Below are 22,337 nucleotides of genomic sequence, written 5' to 3'. Positions count from 1 at the left end.
AAGTGAGATCAGTCAACAGAATTGTGTAATGTTTCTCTATCAAGCCTTGCTGCACAGGCACAGGTGCCAAGCACGCGGCTTCACAAGGGCTGAGGGCTGTCCAGGTGAGGGAGCAAGGTACAAGGGGGTTAGGATGTTTGTGGTAAAGTGGTGCCAATGTGGGGCTGCCATCCAGGCTTCATAAGGGAGGAAGCAAGGACAGGAACGGGGTTCTGGATAATGACAAAGGGTATGATCGAGAGGCTGGAGTGAAAGAACCAGTGTAAATGAACTCAAAGGGTAGAGGACTGGGAACGGAGAGGGGGTGTATGAGATTAAGATTGTGGACATGGTGCATTACTGATTTTTCTCCCTCAAGTGAAAAAAGCCTTAACCAAGTGAAACTTTTATGATCAAGGTGATGTTACTTTTGGCTACCCTAAAGAAAGCACTTTCTGATTATATCACTGGTTTAGTCAGGCTTTGTTTGGCTACGAGAGTTAGTGGGAACTTCACAATTGATTCCAATATAATGAGTGCTTTATGTTTTATCACAGGGAAGCACTAGATCATACAGGGGAAATCTATAAATTGTTTTGACATCAATACTGAGAGATACATTTGGCTTTAACTTTCCACCTAAGTGTTACGATGCCAATACTAAAATATGAAAATGCTTATTTCATAACGAATGGAAGTTTTCTCATTAATTCTCTATTATCAGTAACTTTAAAGAGTAAAGCAGAGTTCTCTGGGAGTGTACATAAAAAAGGAATTAGTTTAAATGAGACTGTTTCACTGTTAAGGATTTAAAAGAAAAAGTAAAAAAAAAACCCATTCATTATGAAATTCTTTATTTCACTGCATTGTCATTTAAAATTACAAGAATATAAGCAAATATCATCCAATGTCAGAAGAGAGTCAGGGTGGTCATCTTCATTAGTGACAAGTTAGTAGTATCATGGAAATGTTCAATTCATTAAAAATAATAGTCAAATTTCATTTGAGTAATAATTAAGATCAACTTTGTGTATATCATTAAACTTTCATTTGGCTTATACAATTCCATTTTCTCCAACTGGAAGTTGTGTAGGATCCAGCCCTACTTTCTTCATTGATATGGCAATATCAAACAAATAGTCGTAACACTCACACCTATAAAGAAAAGGCAAAGATCTGAAGGTCTCACAGAAACAGAGTTCTCCAATCCTATCAATCACATTTCTCCTGTCCATCAAGACAACTTTGTTCCTCGTGCATTTTTTTTTCTCGCTTCCAGGCCAAATTCTTCTCATTTTGCCTCCAGCATTAAAACATAGAAAGAATCATACTGAACCATGCAATAATATTACATGCTTCTCAGGAAATAAAAAATATACTACTTAGATAAGTTAAATTTTTTTTTGCCACTGTCCCTTTTTGAAATTAGTGAAGCAAATCATTATATAACTTGGGTTAACTTTATTCTTCCTTCTAGCCCTAAACTTGGAGAATGAGATCTGTGTTTACTTCTTTGTCACGTGCATAGCACCTTGCCAAATACTAGCTTGTCCAATAAATATTTCTTAATAAATGAATACACAATTCAAGTCAGGTGTCTAGAAATAGTAAGCTTTTATTTTTTATTTTATTTTATTTTTTTTTAAATTTTTATTTATTTATGATAGTCACAGAGAGAGAGAGAGAGGCAGAGACACAGGCAGAGGGAGAAGCAGGCTCCATGCACCGGGAGCCCTGATGTGGGATTCGATCCCGGGTCTCCAGGATCGCGCCCTGGGCCAAAGGCAAGCGCCAAACCACTGCGCCACCCAGAGATCCCGAAATAGTAAGCTTTTAAAATTTAAACCTATTTGACCAATAACACACAACCAAAAATCATACTTCCTTTAAAATCATAAAACAGACTTCATTCCCTTTCACATTTAGAGTATGTGAATTGTCGTCCCAAGTATCCTATGTTTGATACTTACATGGTTTTAGCCTTCTCCCAGGTTTCTCCCCAGACATACACCCCATGACGCCTGACCAGGACCGCACAGGAGTCTGGGTATTCATTTATCGCACGAGCCATTCGTTCTTTGAGGTCTTTCTCCTCAGGTGTATTCTCAATAATGGGTACCACTAACATATCATCATACCTATGGGGCAAAACAAGCAATTTCTTCTCCATTAAAACAAATAAAGGTATTCATATGTAAAGTTTATAATTTTTTTCAAGTAAACAGACATTCTCTTTATATCTGAAAGCCACTCCAAATTATGGACAAGATGTTGCATGTTACTCTGTATATCTTGCATAAACAGCTGTATCAAAAGACGCCTTGGGAATTTGGCAGGTATTATTCCAATTCTAAGTATAAGTGGCAGAAATTTGTATAGGATACCAAAACCTAACAAAGAAATTATCAAGATCATACAAGTATTTCCTTGAAGCAATGACAATCAATATTTTCAATAGGAGAGGAGAAATGATAGATCCAAGAACCAAAAGCATAGAAAGGATTAACAATTTAACTACTTATTAAGTATGAATTTCCCCAAAGATACAAAATCATTTTGTCTCTGCAAGACCCCAAAGTGTCTCAGGCAAAAAAAATAAATAAATACAGGTGTAGTTTGTGGCACTGGGATAGCAAGAACCTTCTGGAAATAACTATTAAAAGTATGGTATTTTCAGAACATTCTCAAGTTTATGGCATTAGAACTTATTTTGTTTCCACCTTGTTTTCAGGAAATACATGTGATAAAATTGGCATATGCATTTCCTTTCTGTTTGTTTAAGAATATCTAAGTGAGTAACTTAGTTACTGGTAAAATTAAGTCCATCTTCGAGGTTGTTTATACCCAGTCAAACTTGGACATGTTTTCCCTTTTACATGAATTGCCTCTTTAATACAACATATGCCTTTTTCACTACCTCTGTAATGGCCAAACTTAATAAAAAAAAAAAGGTCTACATAGAGTTTTATCAAAAGTTGCAACTATAGGACAGGTATAGGTTAAGTAGCTGCCATATGATAAATAACTTGGCCAACTACTGTCGTTAACAGTATGGAGATTTTATTTCATTTAACTAAAACAGAGGTAATTAAAAAAATTCTTAAATATGGATATGAATTGCTAATCCCAAATCTTTCCTAATATTGGCCAAGAGAATCACAAACATATGTTTTACTTGGGTCTATACTGAATAATCAGATATCTTTTCGGGGATAAAATCATATCGCAGCAAATAAGACCTGCGATCCAATCCAAACCACCCACTTTACAGAGAGAACACTGATCCTTCTGAGTTGAATGAGGAACAGAGCCAGGATGATCCTTTGATCATTACACGGTGAACTTTTCACACCACCATAGGTGTGCTGCTGCCAGAAGCAAGGACAACTACACTTATATATGGGAACCTCCCCTGAGAATTAGGTATGTATTTGAAAGTTTTATTTTTCAAGATGGACTGAAAAAAAAAAAAGAACTAGCTCTGTGCCCTGAGTGGTGATAATGACCAGCCAGGCTCAAATAGAATTGCAAAGGATATCTCAAAAAAGTTTGTATTCTTTAAATTCTGAAACATTTAGACTAATCTATGAAATGTGTATGTTATGGTGCATAAGCAATGGCATCTTTTCCTTCATGACATTCTTTTCCCCACAGAATTCTAAAGGCGGTGGAATTCTACTGTGCTGTTCCTCTAGGCACCCTTTCATACCTCCTTCTGACCTACTTTTCTTTCTTTACCAAAGCCATCAAATGCTGAGGACGTAAATAGCACACATAATGCTTCCTTCGAGACCCGGAATGGAAAGGCAATCTGGGGTTATACTTTCTTTAGTATGTACACTTTCACAATTTAAACATTTAACTTATGTAAATAGGTATTCGACAGTGCTAAGGAATGCTGTAGGCATACAATAAATATTAACCAAAATCAAACCATATTAAGTTCTCAGCATACTAGTTTAAACTTGTACATTCTGCTACGTGGAGTAACAATAAGATATTGCTGTTAGAACACTTTAGAAAAACTGGCACCCATTTCCTCTAAGCAAGATAAGGTCCTTTAGCAAATTAAAAAGCTCAGAAGTAAGAGTGCCAATACATTCAAGTGAACTACTTAGCTTGTACCTGAGCACTGAAGACACGTTTCTTCCCATCTCTATATTCTAGATTGGTGAATAATTGCTACATTTTGGTAGACTGGTGGATTTATTTGATTTTATCTAGAAGGTTCCATACCATCTATGTCACTTTCCATATTGAAAAATTATAAAAATATAGAGATCTACATAATTGAAATAATTGTACGACTTGAATAAATACGAAAATATTCTAGAAATACTAAATTAAACAAAATGAAGCAGAAACTTCAGTCAGGGCTGAAGCTTCACGGATACCAAGTGAAGGTGAGGGGATCTTGCTCTCTGGGTGCTTCCTTACAGAACATAATCTTTCCGTCTCTATAGAAAGCTCAGCCAAGGGTTTTTCACTGTACTCTGACAAATATTTCATTATTCATGTTGCTAATAATTTACCAAGGTTGGGGTTGGGACTGGGGTAGGGGAGGAGGAGGAGAGGCATCCGATTTGTGTCACTGAGAAGAAGAGATGTATATAATACTATAATAGTAAATGGGCTACTATTTAATGTAGATTCCACAATATCTCATTAAAGGCATGAAAAGATCAATAGCCTCTTTATCAAAAGATATAAAAATACTTTACAAATTACTTAAGCAAAAGTAGAAAAAAATACCTATAATACCCTCCCGAAGTACATTTCCTTATTCCTTTGATCATCTCTTGATGTGTAATTTTAAACTCTCGTCCTGGAAAGAGAAGGGTGGCCATGACAGCAGCTTTAGAGTGAGTATGAATCACTGCACCTGCTCCTGGAGGAAGAAGAAAAAAGTTACATGATCAGTGAAAACTAAATGATACCTTTTAAAGAAAAAAAAAAATCTATATATAATACACATATATTTATTTGTATATAATTTGGAACTTGTTTTTCTTGGCATGGAATCGTAAGTTGGCAGTAGGCAGGAGGGTAGGAAGGGAGGGAGGAAGAGAGAAATAGTAAGAGAAGAGCTGCAAAGCAAAAGGCGTTTTAAGATTTATCTGCATCAGGGTAATGCCCGGTACTTTACACGAGCTCAAGATGTAGCTTTAGGTGGTCTGAAGTACAGCTATAATAATCATGGAGATCAGGGTGCCTGGGTGGCTCGGTCTGTGAAGCGTCTGCCTTCAGCTCAGGTCATGATCCCAGACGGAGTTCTGCATTGGGCTCTTTGCTTAGCATGGAGTCTCCTTCTCCCTCTCCCTCTCTGCTGCTCCCCATCCTTGTGCTTTCTCTCTCTTCTCTCTCTCAAAAAACAAACAAAAAAAAACTTAAAAAAATCACGGAGATCATAGTGAAAATGTTACCATTTAATTAGGGGTTCCTCTGTGCCAGGCACTGGACAAATCCCCTTTATATGTTACTTCTTGATCTTGAGTCATCACAACAATCAGAGAGGTAAATTCTATCTCCCCGCCTTAATGGTCAAGGAAGTGGGGAGCTCAGAGATGTGAAATAATTGTCCATGGTTCACAGACAGTAGTGGCAGCACTTGGATTTGAACCGAGGTCAATGTGACCCATAATCATCAAGTCAGGCTTCTTAGTGCAGACCACGTCCTGGTAGCATAAGGGGTGGTAGAGATTTTAAGTTTAAGTGTAATGGATTTACCTGAAAAGGATTTGTATGCTATAAAATTCAGTAATGGCCATTTTTGCAATTGGATGTTTATTTAGCTTTTTGCTGGGAAAGGTGCTTCATGATGTTAGAATCTGTCCCTGAGGTTGTACCCTCTTAGGAGCAGTTGACAAAGTCCAGGAACAGAATATAGCATGATCACATACTCAATTCATTCAGTGGCTATATTAAAGCATGGTTCTTATGGCTTTATTGCTATGGTTGAACCAGTTGTAATTTTCTATTTTCACACTGTCCTCTAGGTTTGACCTTTCCAGACTGATTTTCTACCAAAAATTCTGGGAATTAAAATAAGGCTCCTACTTTTATTGTATAGTACATTTTTAATTTATTTTTTAAAAATATTTTTATATATTTATGTATTCATGAGAGATACAGATAGACAGAGTCTCTGTCTTAGGCAGAGGGAGAAGTAGGCTTCCTACAAGGGCGGACCCTGGGATCATGGCCTGAGCTGAAGGTAGACACTCAACCACCCAGACGTCCCTGTACAGTACATTTTTTAAAAAGATTTTTTATTTATTCATTTGAGAGAGAGAGAGATAGAGGGAGAGCATGAGCAGGAGGAGGGTCAGAGGCAGAGGGAGAAGCAGATTCCATGCTGAGCAGGGAGCCCCACATGGGGTTCGATCCCAGGAACCTGGGATGGTAACCTGAGCCGAAAGGAGATGCTTACCTAAGCCACCCAGGTGCCTCTTGTACAGTACATTTCTAAGAAAGAGAGGGCCAGTCCCACTAAAGGCTACAATATCCCCTCATTTGTAATTTGGCTTACTTCTACTATAAGTTCCCAGAGGTATAACTTCAAACTAGAAGGGGGAATCTGATTATAAATACAGTATTTAATCAATCAGATAATCTAGTGGAGTCATACTAGGTTGGAATTCTGGCACTCATGAGCTATTTATTTTAGGAAAATCTCCCAGTATATGAAACTGAGTAACAATGGACCTTCCACAAGGCTGATTTTGAGGTCTGAACGTGTTAATATATTTAAAATTCTTATGCATAGTAGGTATTCAAGAAATGTTAAATACAACAATAATTACAATTTAGGGAACCTACTCTGTAGCAAATATTCTTTACATTGAATCCATTTTCTGCCTACCTCTCATTGTGTAAGCATTCATGAAAAGAGGAGTACACTGGCTTTTTTTAAGATTCTTAGATGGTGGAGGTCCACTTATGTCCTGTTCATTGATGTCACAAACAAACATGTCTTCAGGCTGTTTATAGAGGGGGGAAAAGAAAAAAAAAAGGCTTATACATTATCAGTTAGAAGTGTCCCCTTTCTTGTGTGTGCTAATATATATGTATACATATTTAACTCATATTTTAAATATCTATAATTTCTCTTTCAAAATGTTTTAGCCATTTTGAGAAATAAAATGTTTTCTGATAAAAATAATCTCGAGAGAGTTAAAAGTCTTCCTTTAGAATTTGAAGAAACAATTGATATGGAAAATTTCATATGTATGTAATGATATTGCTGTTACTTCGTTAATGTAGCTTCTTAGATTCTTCCCTACATTTTCACAACTATTATTTCAGAGAAGCTATACAAAGAAATCATCATTCTGAGATGGGTGCTACAGTTCTTGTTCATATTTCATGATATGAGGAAAAATATAGAGTAGAATTTCTAATCTCCTGAGAAATTTAACTGGCACTTAGAAATGTTCACCTCAATAAGGTATATTATTTTAAAGTTCAAGCAGTTAAGTATATCCACAGATTTTTCTTAGTAGGGCATGCATGCTTCCGACCTGTGACTTTCCTTTGCCAGGGTTTGTTACAAACTAGAATATATATATATTTCATTAGTGAAGAATTATGCCTTAGATCAAAATTAAGTGTTATATGTCTGTTTTAACTAGATTTTGAGTCTTCTAAGCATTAATATGGAATGAGACTTCTCAAAAATTTGAAATGTCTTTATAATTTTAGATTGGAATAGTTTTGCTATTGTTAAAAATGAGCCAGTTCGGTCCATTTGAGACTATCAATGTGATTACCCTACTAGCCTGATACAGATGGTGTTACAATTGCTGCAAAATTATAATAACTGTGTAAAGATTGCTATTCACTTGTGCCCTCTAGAGGCTGAATGAGAATTCAAAACATTAGTTTCATGGAGGTTACTTAATCACCTTAAAATTTTTTTAATAGTTAACGGATGTTTATCGATTAGTTACTTAAATTATAACAATATTACCCCCCTCAAAACTTTTTTAAAAATTAATTTGATTTCACAAAACAACAGTCAAGTAGAGAAGAAAAGATACTTGGGGTCAACAATATTACGCCCCCCCCCCCCCTTAAAACTTCTTTTAAAATTCAATTTCACAAAACAATAGTCATGTAGAGAAGAAAAGATATTTGGGGTCAAGAAGCATCCCTTTAACATACCTGAATCCGTTCCTTTTGCACACCTGAAGGAGCAATGTAGATTTCATCGCTGGTAACACAAAATACAGAAATTGCATTTATTTAGCTCTACTGTTCTGCTTTTGACCAAAGGCAAGTATATTCTTGCAGTCCAATCATCAATATTCTTTTTTTTTAAAGATTTAATTTATTTATTCATGAGAGACACACAGAGAGGCAGAGACACAGGCAGAGGGAGAAGCAGGCTTCATGCAGGGAGCCCGATGTGGGACTCGATCCCGGGACTATGGGATCACGCCCTGAGCTGAAGGCAGACACTCAACTGCCAAGCCACCCAGGCGTCCCAATCATCAATTTTCTTTATAAATTAAGTCATAGAGAGAGCTGCTTGATTTAATTAACAGTATAGGCTGTATAGAAAGAATACCAAATTACTGTAATGTCTTTATAATGCTGGTGGCACAGTAAAATGTTGATAGTTTTCACATGTATTTCTTTTTACAGGGCAAAATCAATGGTCACCAGACTTACCTGGTGAGGGGAAATAAGCAACTCTGAAAACACAGGTCTTTATCATCTTTAAGCATGAGTAGCAGTTTATTCTATTAAACGTGGAATAGTTATTATAAAATCCAATCAGAAGAAAATATGCTCGTGAGGAGTAGATCTCTGTCTTGCAGGGGATCAAGTTTAATTTTATTGCTTGAAATGCTCTTCTTATAAAACATGAAGTTCAGGGACCCCTGCTGGACAGTTTATTAAATTACAGCATCAACACAGGGCTACTTTTTGGGTGGAACAAACGCTTCCTCTTTGAAAAGCCCATCTTTCTTGTAAAAATATTCGGTAATGAAGCTAAAACAACTGCGGAAAGTTAAAAATATAAAAGGCATGTTACATCTGGAGATCTCTACATCTACAGAATACCGTGCTAAGGGAGATCTATAATGTACCATTTATCAGACAGTACTCTCAAATAGGATTTGGAAATTAACTTCAAAATCTTCTCTAAATTCTCTCCACCCTCAATAAAGGTCCTTTGGCTCCTTTATCAGTTTCAGTTGCTGCCAGAGGGTATTAAGAAGCCGCCACATACATGCCAATGAAGGAAATCTCAGCACCTGCAAACTCCAGCTTCTGCCACTGAGGCATGGATATAGGGACAACTGAATATTAACTGTTTCTTAGTGAAAATGAGGATGATAGCTTATATTGAATCAAGCTATCAATCCAGTTGGGGTTATTATTAAACCTAGACTTGTGACTGATAAAAACGAAAGTTCCTTTAAGGGTCCACTTGTAAACTAAAGTCTACAAAACAAATGCCTGATAATGGGAATGAAATCCAAAGCATAGCCAGCTACGTTCAGTCATTTGTTTTCAGGATGTAGCTTGCTTTAGAGCTTTGTCGCCTAAGAAAACCATGGAGTGACATTCCTCTGTAAACAGTGGAGTTGGTAGCGACCATACTGTTAAAAAGGGCCCTGTCCAAATACCAGGTATCCACATCTTTTGTCCTTGGGTAATGTGGAAGAAATTCGAGAATCATGTGTGGTATGAAGTGAGTGGACTTGTGGGATAAGTCTCTTCTTGTGTGGGGAGAGATTTATGCAATCCTGGGAACAGACCCATATAAAGCTCAACACAGACTGTTGGTAAATAAAATCCATCCACAAAGTGGAAAAACCCAGGATATTCTGTTCATTCAACTGATTTGGTAATCAAAAATGTTTTTATTGCTGCCTTTGTGAAAACAGAAATCAGTTTAGACTGATTTGGGTAATTAAAAGATTAGCTAAATAAATAAATAGGTTGTGGAAAAAGTATTTTCACACCTACAAAGGAGATATCTGGATAAAAATAAGAAGGCGATAAAGCCTTTATTTTAGGAGGGAAACATTCCAAAGACTAAAAGTCTTTACTTGGTGCTTTAAGAGGCAAATACAAAGCACTTTGAATTTGAAGGCATTAAGTTTTGGAATTTGTCTATACTCCCTGCTCTTTCACTCATTGGTAAGGAGGGGGACACATGAACAAGAGTTCATAATATATCGGTGGTCAGTTGCTTCTATTTTTATTGACTGTCTAGTTATTTAAAAAAATTTAAATCTTAACTATACCTCAATTATCTTGTCTACAGTATGCGTTTATTAATTTTAGTTCTGACAGCATGCCACATGATTAGTGTCTGACACATGCTGATATCATACCATGAAAACAGGAAATACTAAATGTGAATGTCAGTGACCAACCTAAACACAATGGCTACTGAGTATCCTGGAATTGCTTATGATTACTGTCATTTTCCTGGCCTTCCATTTCTTCCTTCTGATTTAACCCTCATATGTATCTTAAGCTTTTATATACATCTTTTGGGACTAGTAGCATAATCTAGAATGGTCTGGGCCAAACCTTGGAATCAGTAAATAATTTTCTATGCCCAAACATAATCTACTGGGTTGATCCTTCATTCCAAAATAGTTTGCTTTAAGCATCAGACAAAGAAAACCAGAGTTTCACTAACAGTATGAAAATAACATAGGGAATAAAGTTAATGATGTGGGTTTATGAAGTCATTTAAATATTAGGGAAAGAATTAGACATTTTACTACAAATTACCCATCTTACTCTGTAGAGCACAAATTTAAGGATTCCAAACCATGCCATAAAATTGTGGCTGTTTCCACCCGTGACCTCCAGGAGGAGCTCCTCACCCATTAAGAATCTAAGTAAGGGCAAAGCATTTTAGCTTATGCAATGTCCCCATAAATTTATTGTAGTGTTGTAAAAACCATTTCATTTTAAAAGGTACCAGTGAGTGTTTTAGAGTGACCACACACAATTTCAGTGCATGGGTTAGCAAAATTCTAGAAAGAACACAGTCTTTTATGTCTTCATGATTAAAAAAAATAAATCCCTTTCCAGATTTGCAATAACCTCTTATCTAGATTCCATTTTTAAAAGACCTACTTAGCAAATGGTTATAGTAACTCAGTTTGGTAGAAAGCTCTATTTTGTACCTACATAAACTTTCTGTATATGCAAATAAAAAGCAATTATCTAAAGGCAATGTTCAGAGTATGATTTATCACAAATACAGCTGAGAAACCAAATTATTAGGAACTCAACTACATGGATAAATGAAACAACAAAGAAAAATGCTGTTACCATAGGGCTTTGCTCTGAACAAGTCAACTTGGAAGTTTTGGCAGCATCGCCTGAAAACCTGTGAAGTGCTGACTTGACAAAGGAGCACTGGGTTGATGGTGAGAGAGGAGGCACAGAGGGATGTACGATGTCCCATGAGGAACATGCTTCTTCTAGATGGAGTGCATCCCTACATACGTAACTGCCACAGTTAAGGCCGCTACCGGTGTTGTCCACAGATAAGCATATATTCCAGGAGTTACTTGTTAATTTGAAAAAGATGAAATTTCATTTGGGGAATATAAAAAATAGTGAAAGGGATTATAGGGGAAAGGAGAGAAAAATGAGTGGGAAATATCTGAGAGGGAGACAGAACATGAGAGACTCCTAACTCTGGGAAATGAACAAGGGGTAGTAGAAGGGGAGGTGGGTGGGAGGTTGGGGTGAATGGGTGACGGGCACTGAAGAGGGTACTTGACGGGATGAGCACTGGGTGTTATACTACATGTTGGCAAATTGAACTCTAATAAAATATACAAAAAAAAAAAGATGAAATTTCACTGGCATCATCTTGTGGTATGCTGGAAAAAACCCTTTTGTTTTAGACGTTCTGATTAAATTTTGCATTCCATTCCTTTCTGGGAAATGCAGCCTCCTAGGGGCTGTTACTTATATATGTTCAATATTAGATCAGTGTTAACAGTAATTCAATTTTGTTAAAGAAAGTGAATTAGGGTAAAAAAATAAATCAAGTTACTCAGTTTAACATTCAGCCTTCAGACAATACTATTCCTAAAACATTTCAGGAGAAAAAAAAAATCATCCTCTTCCAGAAACACTGCAAAGAATGAGATTCCATAACCTGCATTTTCATTGTCAGTAGATTACATACTACTTCCCCTTGGAGGAAAAATACTAGATGTAGCTCATGAGCAATCAGATGCTATTCATTCCTGGTTTTGTCCTCTAAGCAACAAAGGCCAGCAGGTGCTATCTATTAATGATGACAGATGATGCATGTAGAAAGGCATATTGCTTTTTGACAATAAAATGTATTGTTTAGTATTTTTGATGGTTCATAATCTATATTTAAGTGACTTTAAAATATGTATTTGAACCTTTACAACAAATCCTGTCTACCTAGAGGGGACCTTTTCTAATTCTAGCCATATGAACATACTTGCAGCATGTTATTTAACTTTGGTACTCCAAAGACTGAGGACTAAATTATTCTGATTAGAAACTGTGGTTCTTAAATCCTTAGGTATTTATTGTATCTACAACTTCTGCACACTTATTTAGTTATGCAAATATTCATTACTCCATTTAGAAACTAAGCATTTTTAGTATCACATAAAACTGGGCACCAGTTGTTCTTTGGATAGAACTCGTATTAGGCTCTTCATGTGCTACTTATTTGGACAATTCCCAGAAGTGAAATTAGCCCCAAACTTACCCATGTTTCAAGCTAATTCCTCCTCCAGTCCCAGTGACCCAACCCAAATGGTAAAACTGTTTGCAAAGCTCTGGGATCAGGTATCTTGGATGTTCTTTGTCCTTAAAAAGAAGATAATGATTTTTCCAAGAGACATTATATTATCAAGTGAATTTTCTAGCTGACGTCTCTGTTAAGAAGTTGATGTAAGGGGTAGCTGGGTGGCTCAGTTGGTTAATCATCTGCCTTTGGCTCAGTCATGATCCCAAGGTCCTGGGATTGATCTCTGTCTTAGGGGGCTCACTGCTCAGCGGGGAGTGTGCTTGTCCTTCTCCCTCTTCCCCAAACCCCACTCATGCGTGTATCCAAGCCCACCTGTGCTCTCTCAAATAGATGAATAAAATCCTTTTTTTTTAAAAAAAAAAAAAAAAGTTAATGTAAGGAATTTTAAGGAAATCTACCATAGAGAAGGTACCATGGGGGAGAAAACTATTATAAAACATACTTTGTTTTTAATGTTTAGAAAGTGGATCTACTATGTTGCAACCTGGAATTATTAAGAATAAGGCCATTTAGTCCAGCATGAAGGGACAGACTATAAGAACAAGGTGGAGAAATGCCCAGTATATATAAATGTCTACTACAGTGGCTGAAATAAAACAGAATCTAGGGCAGAGAGGAACATGCTTCAGTCTGTCCAGTGAATTTCTTTACACAAAACATTCAATTAAGTCACGATATACATATGAGAGCTATGTGTTCATATTCTGTGTTAGTTCAGTTTTATTTTTATTCTAAAATCTTTTTTCCACAGTGATTACATTGTTTTCTCTTATTACAAAAACAATGTATGCTCACTATGGAATATAAAGTCAAGAAAATAATATGGAAAGGACTCACTCAGAAGCAATCATAATGAGTATTTTCTGGGCCCATTTCAATGAAGATATGTGTACACAGGAACAATTGTATATATGTTGGGATAAATTCTGAGTTTTAATTACATATTTTTATTGAGGTAGAATTGACATATAGCATTACATTAGTGGATAATATAAAGAGTAGGTATTTATATATATTGTGAAATGATCAGCACAGTAAGTCTAGTTAAAATAAGAGGTTATTTTTATTAAGGCTAATGATTACTTCTTTAGGAAAAAAAACTCAATGTTTCCCCCATTTTTAAAAATCAAAATTAATGAAAACAAAAAACAATATTTTTATTTTTAGCAATATGAAATATGACTCTTAACTTGAAAATAACAAAAATGCTGAATACAGTTTTTAAAAACATTTCAAAATAAATTGCAGAGCTGGCAAGAAGTACGGTTTCACAGGGGCCATAAAAGAAACCAGGGTGAGAGTCTACCTGGGAGGGAAGCTCTGAAGTCATAATTTCCCTGAAGGTATTTGCAGAACTCCGGTGAGCTTAAGCTTCAATTCTGATAGCTATGCAAGCTGCTAGAAACATGAGATTAAACCTAGGATGTGCTCAGAATGGAATATCTAATAGAAAATCCCTCCATAGGTTTGAGACAAGGAGCTACACACTCCAGGTAAGGGTGAACAAGAAACAGACCCTTTGTGCACAAAAGCACAGCAAGGAATCTTGCCTAGCTAAATGTTGGCACTGAGTAAAGGGGAAAAACATTTTTGAGTCCGAACAGGGATGATTATCGAACAGACCAAATTTTCAGCTACTTAACTGGCTTTCTGAAATTATGGTGTTTTTCCAAATTCACTGTTAATACTTTACATATACATACACTGCATTTTGTTATAAATGATAATTTGATGGAGTGGACTTCAAAATATAAAATTAAGGACATGGGAATGTTAAAAATTTTTAAAGTTCTTTTTTTTTTAAAGATTTTATTTACTCATGAGAGACACAGAGAGAGAGAGGCAGAGACACAGGCAGAGGGAGAAGCAGGCTCCCTGCGGTGAGCCTGATGCAGGACTCAATCCCAGGACCCCAGGATCAGGACCTGAGCTAAGGCAGATGCTCAACCACTGAGCCACCCAGGCATCCCCAAAATTTTTAAAGTTCTGATTCAACACAGGCTTAGGAGTTAATGGATATAAAGTCAAACCTACATTACACCATTTATTGCTTATATAGGACTTTGGATTTCAGTTTACTAATCCATAAAATGAAAACATTGTGAGAGGTAAAATGAGATATAGTGCTACAGTTTTCCAGGTATGGGATGAGTCATTTTTTTAAAGAGAAAATAATGAAGATAAAGCATCCAGGATAACATGTGACAGTAAACGTTAGTTTCCCTCTCATTTTTTTTCAGTATTATATTAGTTCAGGTGTACAATATACTGTATTTGACAATTCTATATATTACTCAATGCTCACCACCATCTGTTACCATATAATGTTATTAATACTATTGACTATATTCCCTATGTTGTACTTTTCATCCCCGTGACTCATTTATTTTATAACTGGAAGTTTTACCTTCCTTCCCATTCTGAAGTGTTAAAAATTCTTGAATTAAAAAAAAATAATAATGCTGTATTGGCTTTCCTTATATCTGTCCTTACAAAATCTAGCCAGAATTATCCATGCCCTGTATAATTTACTATTTCCTTTTTTAGTGATACAAATGATATTTTAATTATATATTAAAGTACAGCTAATGAGAAGACTCCTGCAGTCTTCCAACTGTTAAAACCGTCAATTTGCATAGCAAGTTGCAAACATTATAGAAAATGGTCTGTTATTATGGGTCTCTCCCCTTTTCCTTTTGTCTTTTCCAGTACTGAGTTATTACAGCAATTAGCCGGCTCATGCTACAGGAATAACAATGATAAGGCAGCTGTTAATAAAGTTTCATTCAACTGTTCAAACCCACAAAATTATAATTTCCAGGAAAATAATCACTGAGCAGTGAGAACTAACAGATATATTGGGTAAAATGCAGTCATCTAAATTGTTCAGAACGGTAAGAGAGTAAATACCAGAATACTTATTTCAATAAGAATAGACAAAAAGGAAAAAGGGGGAAACATTTAACAGTATTTTGTATACATTAAAAACATTAAAGCCTAAAAAGTTGTTGAGTCAATACTTAATTTTTCTAATCTTTCAACCTAATTATTTTAAGGAAATCAACTCCACTGTCACTGAGATACCTGCTCACAGCTAACAATGACTCTAATCCCCTCCCCCATCTTTTCTTTCAATTTAAGCATAACAGAGACATGTATTGCTTGGACAGAGGTTTTCCTGGGAGGCTCTCACACAAATACAAAATAAACAAATCAAAGATATTATTTAACCCATCAACTAATGACAGAATCAGAAAGATGATACAGCTGGTCCAAAGAGAATGCAAAACACAAATCCCTATAAAGTAATCAGGAATCCTGGATTTACACATAAGGAAAAACTGCACAATATCCATCAGGCAGCAACAAATGGAAGGGCAGAATATTGCTCACATTTCTACGATCAATGATCATCTGCATTGTCAGCATTCTACAGTTTATGGAGTGCACAACAGCTCAGAGATGGGCCTAAGACACCTAGTGATCTCGTTTTGCTCATTTGTCTTTCAAAATTCTTGATACTGGTCTAAGGAAGGGATCTGATGCAGGCACAGCCAGGTTGTCAGTATCTTCTCCGTCTCTGGGCTTTGTTTCTCTGTCATTCTCCTCTCTGTGCATACTGGTTTTCTTTGCAACTTTGCCTCCACTCAGAGCCCTATTTCTCCCTTCTGCCTTCTTCACAACAGCTGAGCACTGATTAGAAGAAATGAGAGGACCTGGAGCCTGGCTTCAGATTTGACCCCCTCCAATAGCTGGGTGCCCTCAGGCAAATCAGTGACCCTTCCCAGCGATCAGTTTCCTTATGCTGAATATCTGAATCATTGATTCCCAGACTTCCCTAGATAGGCCAGCAGTTTGTTGTTTCAATTTTAGGGACCAATATAAGGTTGCCAAGTTAATCACATTTGTTACGTTTATCCATCTATTATCACCTTTTTCAAAAAAGAAAGCACATTTTTAACATAAAGTAGGAAAGATCCGTCTCAGAATAAAAGGCAGTCCTTTAAGGTGAATGCATTAATTTTGTGAAATTCGCTTTTTCATTGTCCTTATTTTTCTTTTTTTGCAACAGCTGAGTAAAAACTCTTTCAAGGGACTGATGTTTGGGGAAGAATAAGGTTATCTTTCCCTAATTAGTCTTCTTGCCTAAAATTTCTCCTTCTTCTCTTTTTTCCTCTAGCTTACCCTCCACTCTCCTGTTAGTTAGCTAAAAGAATATACTACTTTGATCACTGAACCCCATTCCTCCAATCACATAATGTTCAGATGCCACATCCTTGGTCTGTTTATTTCAGTCCTTCTGCTTTCTTGCCCCAATTTAGTCTTTCAGATATTTCCATTCAGTTTATGTTTATATAAATCTCTCAGTTCTAGTCAACCCAGCTGGGGTAGTCAACTTCCAGGATGGCTCTTAATGATCCCTGCCTCCTGGTATTCACACCCCGATGTGTAGTCCCTTTTCACATTGTACCAGGGCTGGTCTGCATGACCAACAGACAGTGCAACAGAAGTGAAAGTACATCACTTTCTGAGATCAGCTTAGTGTTTTATAAGCACTACAGCTGCTGTCTTGGGTGCTCTCTCTTGAATCACTTGTTCTGGGGCAGCAAGCCAGGTGTTACATAGTAAGGGTACTGGGCCTACGCAGAAGGCCACGTGGTGAAGAACTGGAGGTGTATGGACAAATATCCGTGAAGAATGGAGGCCTGCCAACAACTATGTGAGCAAACTTGCAAGTGGACGCTCCAGCTGTAATCAGGCCTTGAGATAAACAGTAGCTCCAGCAGACGGTTTGCTACCTGATGAGAAACCTGGAGCCAGAACCCTGAGCCAAATGCTTCTGAATCCCTAATCCTCGGAAGCTCTGTGAGACAGTAAGTACTTATGTTCTACTCCTAAGGTTTGGGAGTATTTGTTATGGAGCACTAGTTAATTAAGACATATTTTCTTGCTAACTAAGTGCATCTTTTTTTTTTTCTTTGCACTATTACTGCTCATGCTGGATTATTAATGATCCCAACTCTAGCTGTCAGATTCCTGCTTGTCTGCCTTGATACCACACTCCCTACCCACTTCACCTGTGAGTCCTTCTCTCATCATCCCAGCAGGAAGGGATCACTCACACCCTCGTCTAATTCCATACCACAGCATTTGTTCTATGTACCTCTCCTTTGGTACTTATAGAACCTTCTCACTCATTCATTCAGCAAATTTTTACTGCAAGCCCTGAAGAAATGAATATGACTAAGATAAAACCCTTATTCTTGAGAAGCTGACAATCTAATAAAGAAGTTATGAAAGGACAAAGCAACAAAGCAATATATAATACAAGGCAGTCCAAAGAAGCTACTGGAGGAGGGTTGAGCAGCTAGTGGTAGGAGGGAGCAGGAGTTGGGAAAAGCTTCAGGGCCCCCCCCTGAAGCTTTGGGGAATGGTGGGGGGGATGGCTGAGCACAGTGGGAATACGCCATGCATTTCCTGGCAGTTCAGCCATGAATACTTGACAAAGTCCCTGCCCTAAAAAAATTTACATTCTGAGGGATAGTTTTTAAAAAGCAAAGAATAAATTATAATAAGTAGGAAGAAGGAACTTTAAAGTTCCAAACAAGGAACTTTAGAGAAACAGCAGAGACTGACTTTGATTAAGGTGATTAAGGAAAGCCTACAGACTGTAAAAAAAAAAATAAAACAAACAAAAAAACCTGAGTGTGTGCTGAATGTGTTTGCGCACACAAGGTTTTGTATCGGGGAATGGCAAGTACCCTAGGTCGAGAAGACAGCAGACGTAAGGGCCCTGGAGTGACACAGTGCTTGACAAGCTTAAGGAATAGAAAGGCCGGATCACCCATGGACTTGGAAGCCAAGCTGCTGAGAACGCTCTTGCTGAGAAGGAACTGATCCATGGTAGGACAGGTGGGGAGAGGGAGAGAAACAATTTCTGAATGTGAGAAGGGAAGGAGATCTTGAGCATGAGTGGAGGGACTGGGCTTCTTCAGTCTTGAGAAAGGAGAAGGGTTTATGTTTAAGCAGATCGATAAGCTTTGTGGAAGAAAGGTAAATTCATATCCAGTGCCTTCTATTTTCTTTTTTTGTTGTTGTCGGGTTTTTTGTTTGTTTTTAAAATTTATTCATGAGAAAACAGAGACAATGGCAGAGACCTAGGCAGAGGGAGAAGCAGGCTCCCTATAGGGAGCCCGATGTGTAGCTCCATCCCCAGCCCGGGATCATGCTCTGAGCTGAAGAAGGCAGACGTTCAACCACTGAGCCACCCAGGCGTCCCTATCTTCTATTTTCTTAAGTATAAACAAAGTTATCAGTTGAGTAACAATGTGGGGACAGGGTATGGGAGGCCTGAAAAGATAATAAAAGGTATAAGTCATCTCGGGGAGTGGGGCAGCAAGGTACTGGGGAAACCAGGATGGTTGTTGGGCAGTGTTACATGCCAGTCTGAGGTTGAAATGTTGAATATGAAGCAAGGCTTCATATATAGGTAGTTTTGTGGGTTTTCTCTAGGGATGCAGCTCAGTGCAACTGCAAAAACAATGGCTACTAGAGTTCATTTTGCGTTGGGGTTCTGCTAGGCCAACTATATTTATAAATTAGGTCAATCATGACCTTAAGAATTGTTTCAAGAAAAAATAAAAACTTAAAAAAAAAAAGAATTGCTTCAAGAGACTGGGTGTAGTAGTCAGATCTCAGTGGGTTAAGAAGTGAATAAAACTTAGAGGCAGAGAGTTCTTTCAAAGTGTTGCTGTGAAAGGCTGGATAGGGAAACAGAAGGGAAAACTGGTTAAAAAAAACTGGTTAGTTTTCTTTACACACTAAAAGGTAAAGTTAGAGGAGGGGGGAGAGATTAATGACATGGGAAAGCAAAAGCCTAACTAACAGGTCAAATTCTTTGTGGAGACAGAATGGCTGGAATCGGACCAGGGAAGTATTTACCTTAGACAGGAGGAGAAAGAATAATGCAGGAAAATATGTAATAATGTAAGTAATTACAAAAATAGTTAACATTTATGGAGTTTTTATGCCAGGTACTATTCCAAAGGGTTTATCTGCGCAATTAACTTAATCATTATAACAACTGTATTACTCTAAGAAAGATTATTGTGTCGAAGACCACCTGGATGGCAACCGGCAGAACTAAAATTTGCACAGGCAGCCAGATTCTAGAGGTCTTGTGCTTAACCTTTACATTATAACATTGGTGGAAAGAGGCAGAGATTGAAGTTAAGAGGTTCACACCCAATAGCTTAATTTTCTTTGTGATTTTGGAGCCAAAGTTACCTTCGAAGTTGGCTTAAGGGGAGAGGATGAGGTAAGATGGTGAGGTTTGGGGGATAGTCAATTAAGGCTATGTGAAGGGAAGCTCCTCAGGGGGCTGCCACGAGGTGCTCAGGAGCTAGCTGCAAGTAGGACACAATAATATTTGTAGAGACACAAATGTATGTAGTTGAGTGACACCCTCCCCCGTCCCTTGGGGGTTCTGAGAGGGAGGCATTTAAATAAAGGTGATTATTTGTAATATAGGATGGAGGATCCTAAGATAGAGGCTACACAGAGGGGACTGTGTGAGTGAAAAAAGAAAAGTTCTTCACCCTAAAAAAGCGTGGGGTGAAGGGGCAGTGGTTGGGCAGGGGAAGATTTTGCCTGGGAATAGGATGCTAGAGTGGAGGGGAGGGTGGAGAACTGATGAGGTCAAGGACAACAGAGGGAAGGGTATTGTGTTGTAGTAATAGCAAAAAACAAATATTTATTCAGGGTGAATATATACAGGACACTGTGACAGCTAAGGTGTAATTACAAAATAGAAGTAGTTCTTGGTTTATTTCCCAGCTAAGCATAGCTACCCCTAAAGGGTAGGGAATAGGGAACATGCCCTTGCTATATAGATACACCTGTCACAGTGCTTTGCTCTATAAGCACTGTTTCGATTAAGATCACATCTCCTGGGCAGCCCGGGGGGCTCAGCGGTTTAGCACTGCCTTCCGCCCAGGGCGTGATCCTGGAGACCCGGGATTGAGTCCCACGTCAGGCTCCCTGCATGGAGCCTGCTTCTCCCTCTGCCTGTGTCTCTGTGTGTCTCTCATGAATGAATAAATAAAATCTTAAAAAAAATTACATCTCCTACGTTACAAAAAGTCCTACATCACAGGTTACAAACCGTGGCCCACGGACTGAATCAAGCTTACAGAAGGATTATTTAAGTGCATATGCAAATCTGCAAACCTGTGAGTGGCGGAGCTGTGGTACCCTGGCAAGCGCATACATGTCCCTGGTACTCACTGGTCAGCTCAACCCAGATTGCATGAAGGAATAGATGAGCCCAGGGCCATTAGATGTTCTAAAGTTTTAAGAGCAGCCTGAAGTGTTCCCCATGTTGAAAGGTCGGCTCTAAAGACATTTTTTTTTTTTTTAAATGAACAATGATTGAACTAAAAACAGGCCTGTTCGCCCAATTGCTGCCGGCTATGCTCGGTTTGAGAATTCCTGTTCATTCTCAGACCCCTTGATGAAGACGACTCTCTTTGATGCTCAGGTAGATGGTTATTTCACCAAGATTTATCTACTGGGGGCATCAGCACATGTGCTGCTGAAACCCCTGAGCAACGATCCTACTAACAGGTTCCCTTCCTCACCTGCCCAGCTAGGTGTCCTATATGCCAGGTCTTCCTCCTCCCCATCCAACGCCCCCCCCCAAGTCCAGCACGCCAGCCTCACACAGTCTTTGCTAACCTGGGGAGTTACTTATTCGCACGCGATCTGACAAGTGTTTCACTACAACATATCATGTTATTCTTACTCTTTAATTGGGACGGACCTTCAGTCTTAAGAAGGAATAAAAGAGGAGGGGATATGTGGGGGTGGGGGGGCTTTCCCTGCTTCTGAAAGCAGGGCTCCGCACACTGTAGCTGTGTGTTCGCCTAGTCTTCCCGCGGACCCCAGGCCATTTGTCTTCACCGTTGCTGTGTCCCTGAGCACGTGGGTGTTCCAGGACACCGTGGGCTAGGAGCGTGCCCGGCGACCGAGATGATGCAGCCCGAGGCTGGGTTTTCCGCGATCATCCCATGAGCACTGGAACCCGAGGCAGGCAGAGCGCGGGGGGCGGGGGGGGGGGCTGCAGCCCGCCCGCTGCCTGCGAGCCCCGAGCCCCGGGCTGGTCGCCAAGGGCGCAGGAAATCCAAGGCTCGTGCGGACGGTCTCGGCTTCACCTCCGCTCCAGCGCCGGCTGCTTCCCTTGGCATCTCCCCCTGTGAGGTGCCTCTGGCCGGGAGCCCCGACCCCGCGCCCCGACCCCGCGCCCCGACCCCGGCCCCGCGCCCGCCTCTCGTCGCCGCGCCCACCTGCGCCGCACCTGCCCGCCAGCCCAGCGGCCGCGGCCCCGCCCCTACCTGCGCGCAGCACCCGCGCGAGCCGCGGTCTCCCTCCGCAGCGTGGCAGTCCGACATGGCCCGGACGACGCGAGCCTCCTAGCTTCGCGCGGCCTCGGGACCCGCGCTCGGTGCCACCTGCCACCGACCGTCCAGTCCGCGGGGAGGCCGCAACGGCAATCAGGCGGCGCCGAGGGCAG

General features: G+C 39.0%; 1 protein-coding gene across 1 annotated transcript; it reads right to left on the bottom strand.

Annotated features, from left to right (window-relative positions):
• Positions 1-816: 816 nt before the first annotated feature.
• LOC121472251 (APAF1 interacting protein) lies at positions 817-22,334 on the bottom strand. Its single transcript, XM_041723487.1, has 7 exons — positions 22,159-22,334; positions 12,725-12,825; positions 8,143-8,191; positions 6,842-6,959; positions 4,732-4,867; positions 1,950-2,117; positions 817-1,134 (listed from the first exon to the last, which is right to left on the bottom strand). Exons 1-7 carry the CDS (start codon positions 22,213-22,215, stop codon positions 1,035-1,037), a joined length of 729 nt encoding a protein of 242 aa, XP_041579421.1. The 5' UTR covers positions 22,216-22,334; the 3' UTR covers positions 817-1,034.
• Between the last annotated feature and the right edge of the window lie 3 nt (positions 22,335-22,337).

The sequence above is a fragment of the Vulpes lagopus genome, chromosome 11, assembly GCF_018345385.1.
Source record: "Vulpes lagopus strain Blue_001 chromosome 11, ASM1834538v1, whole genome shotgun sequence".
Classification (NCBI taxonomy): Eukaryota; Metazoa; Chordata; class Mammalia; order Carnivora; family Canidae; genus Vulpes; species Vulpes lagopus.
Note: the sequence above shows the minus strand (reverse complement) of the source record. Positions and strands in the feature narration are given on the sequence as shown.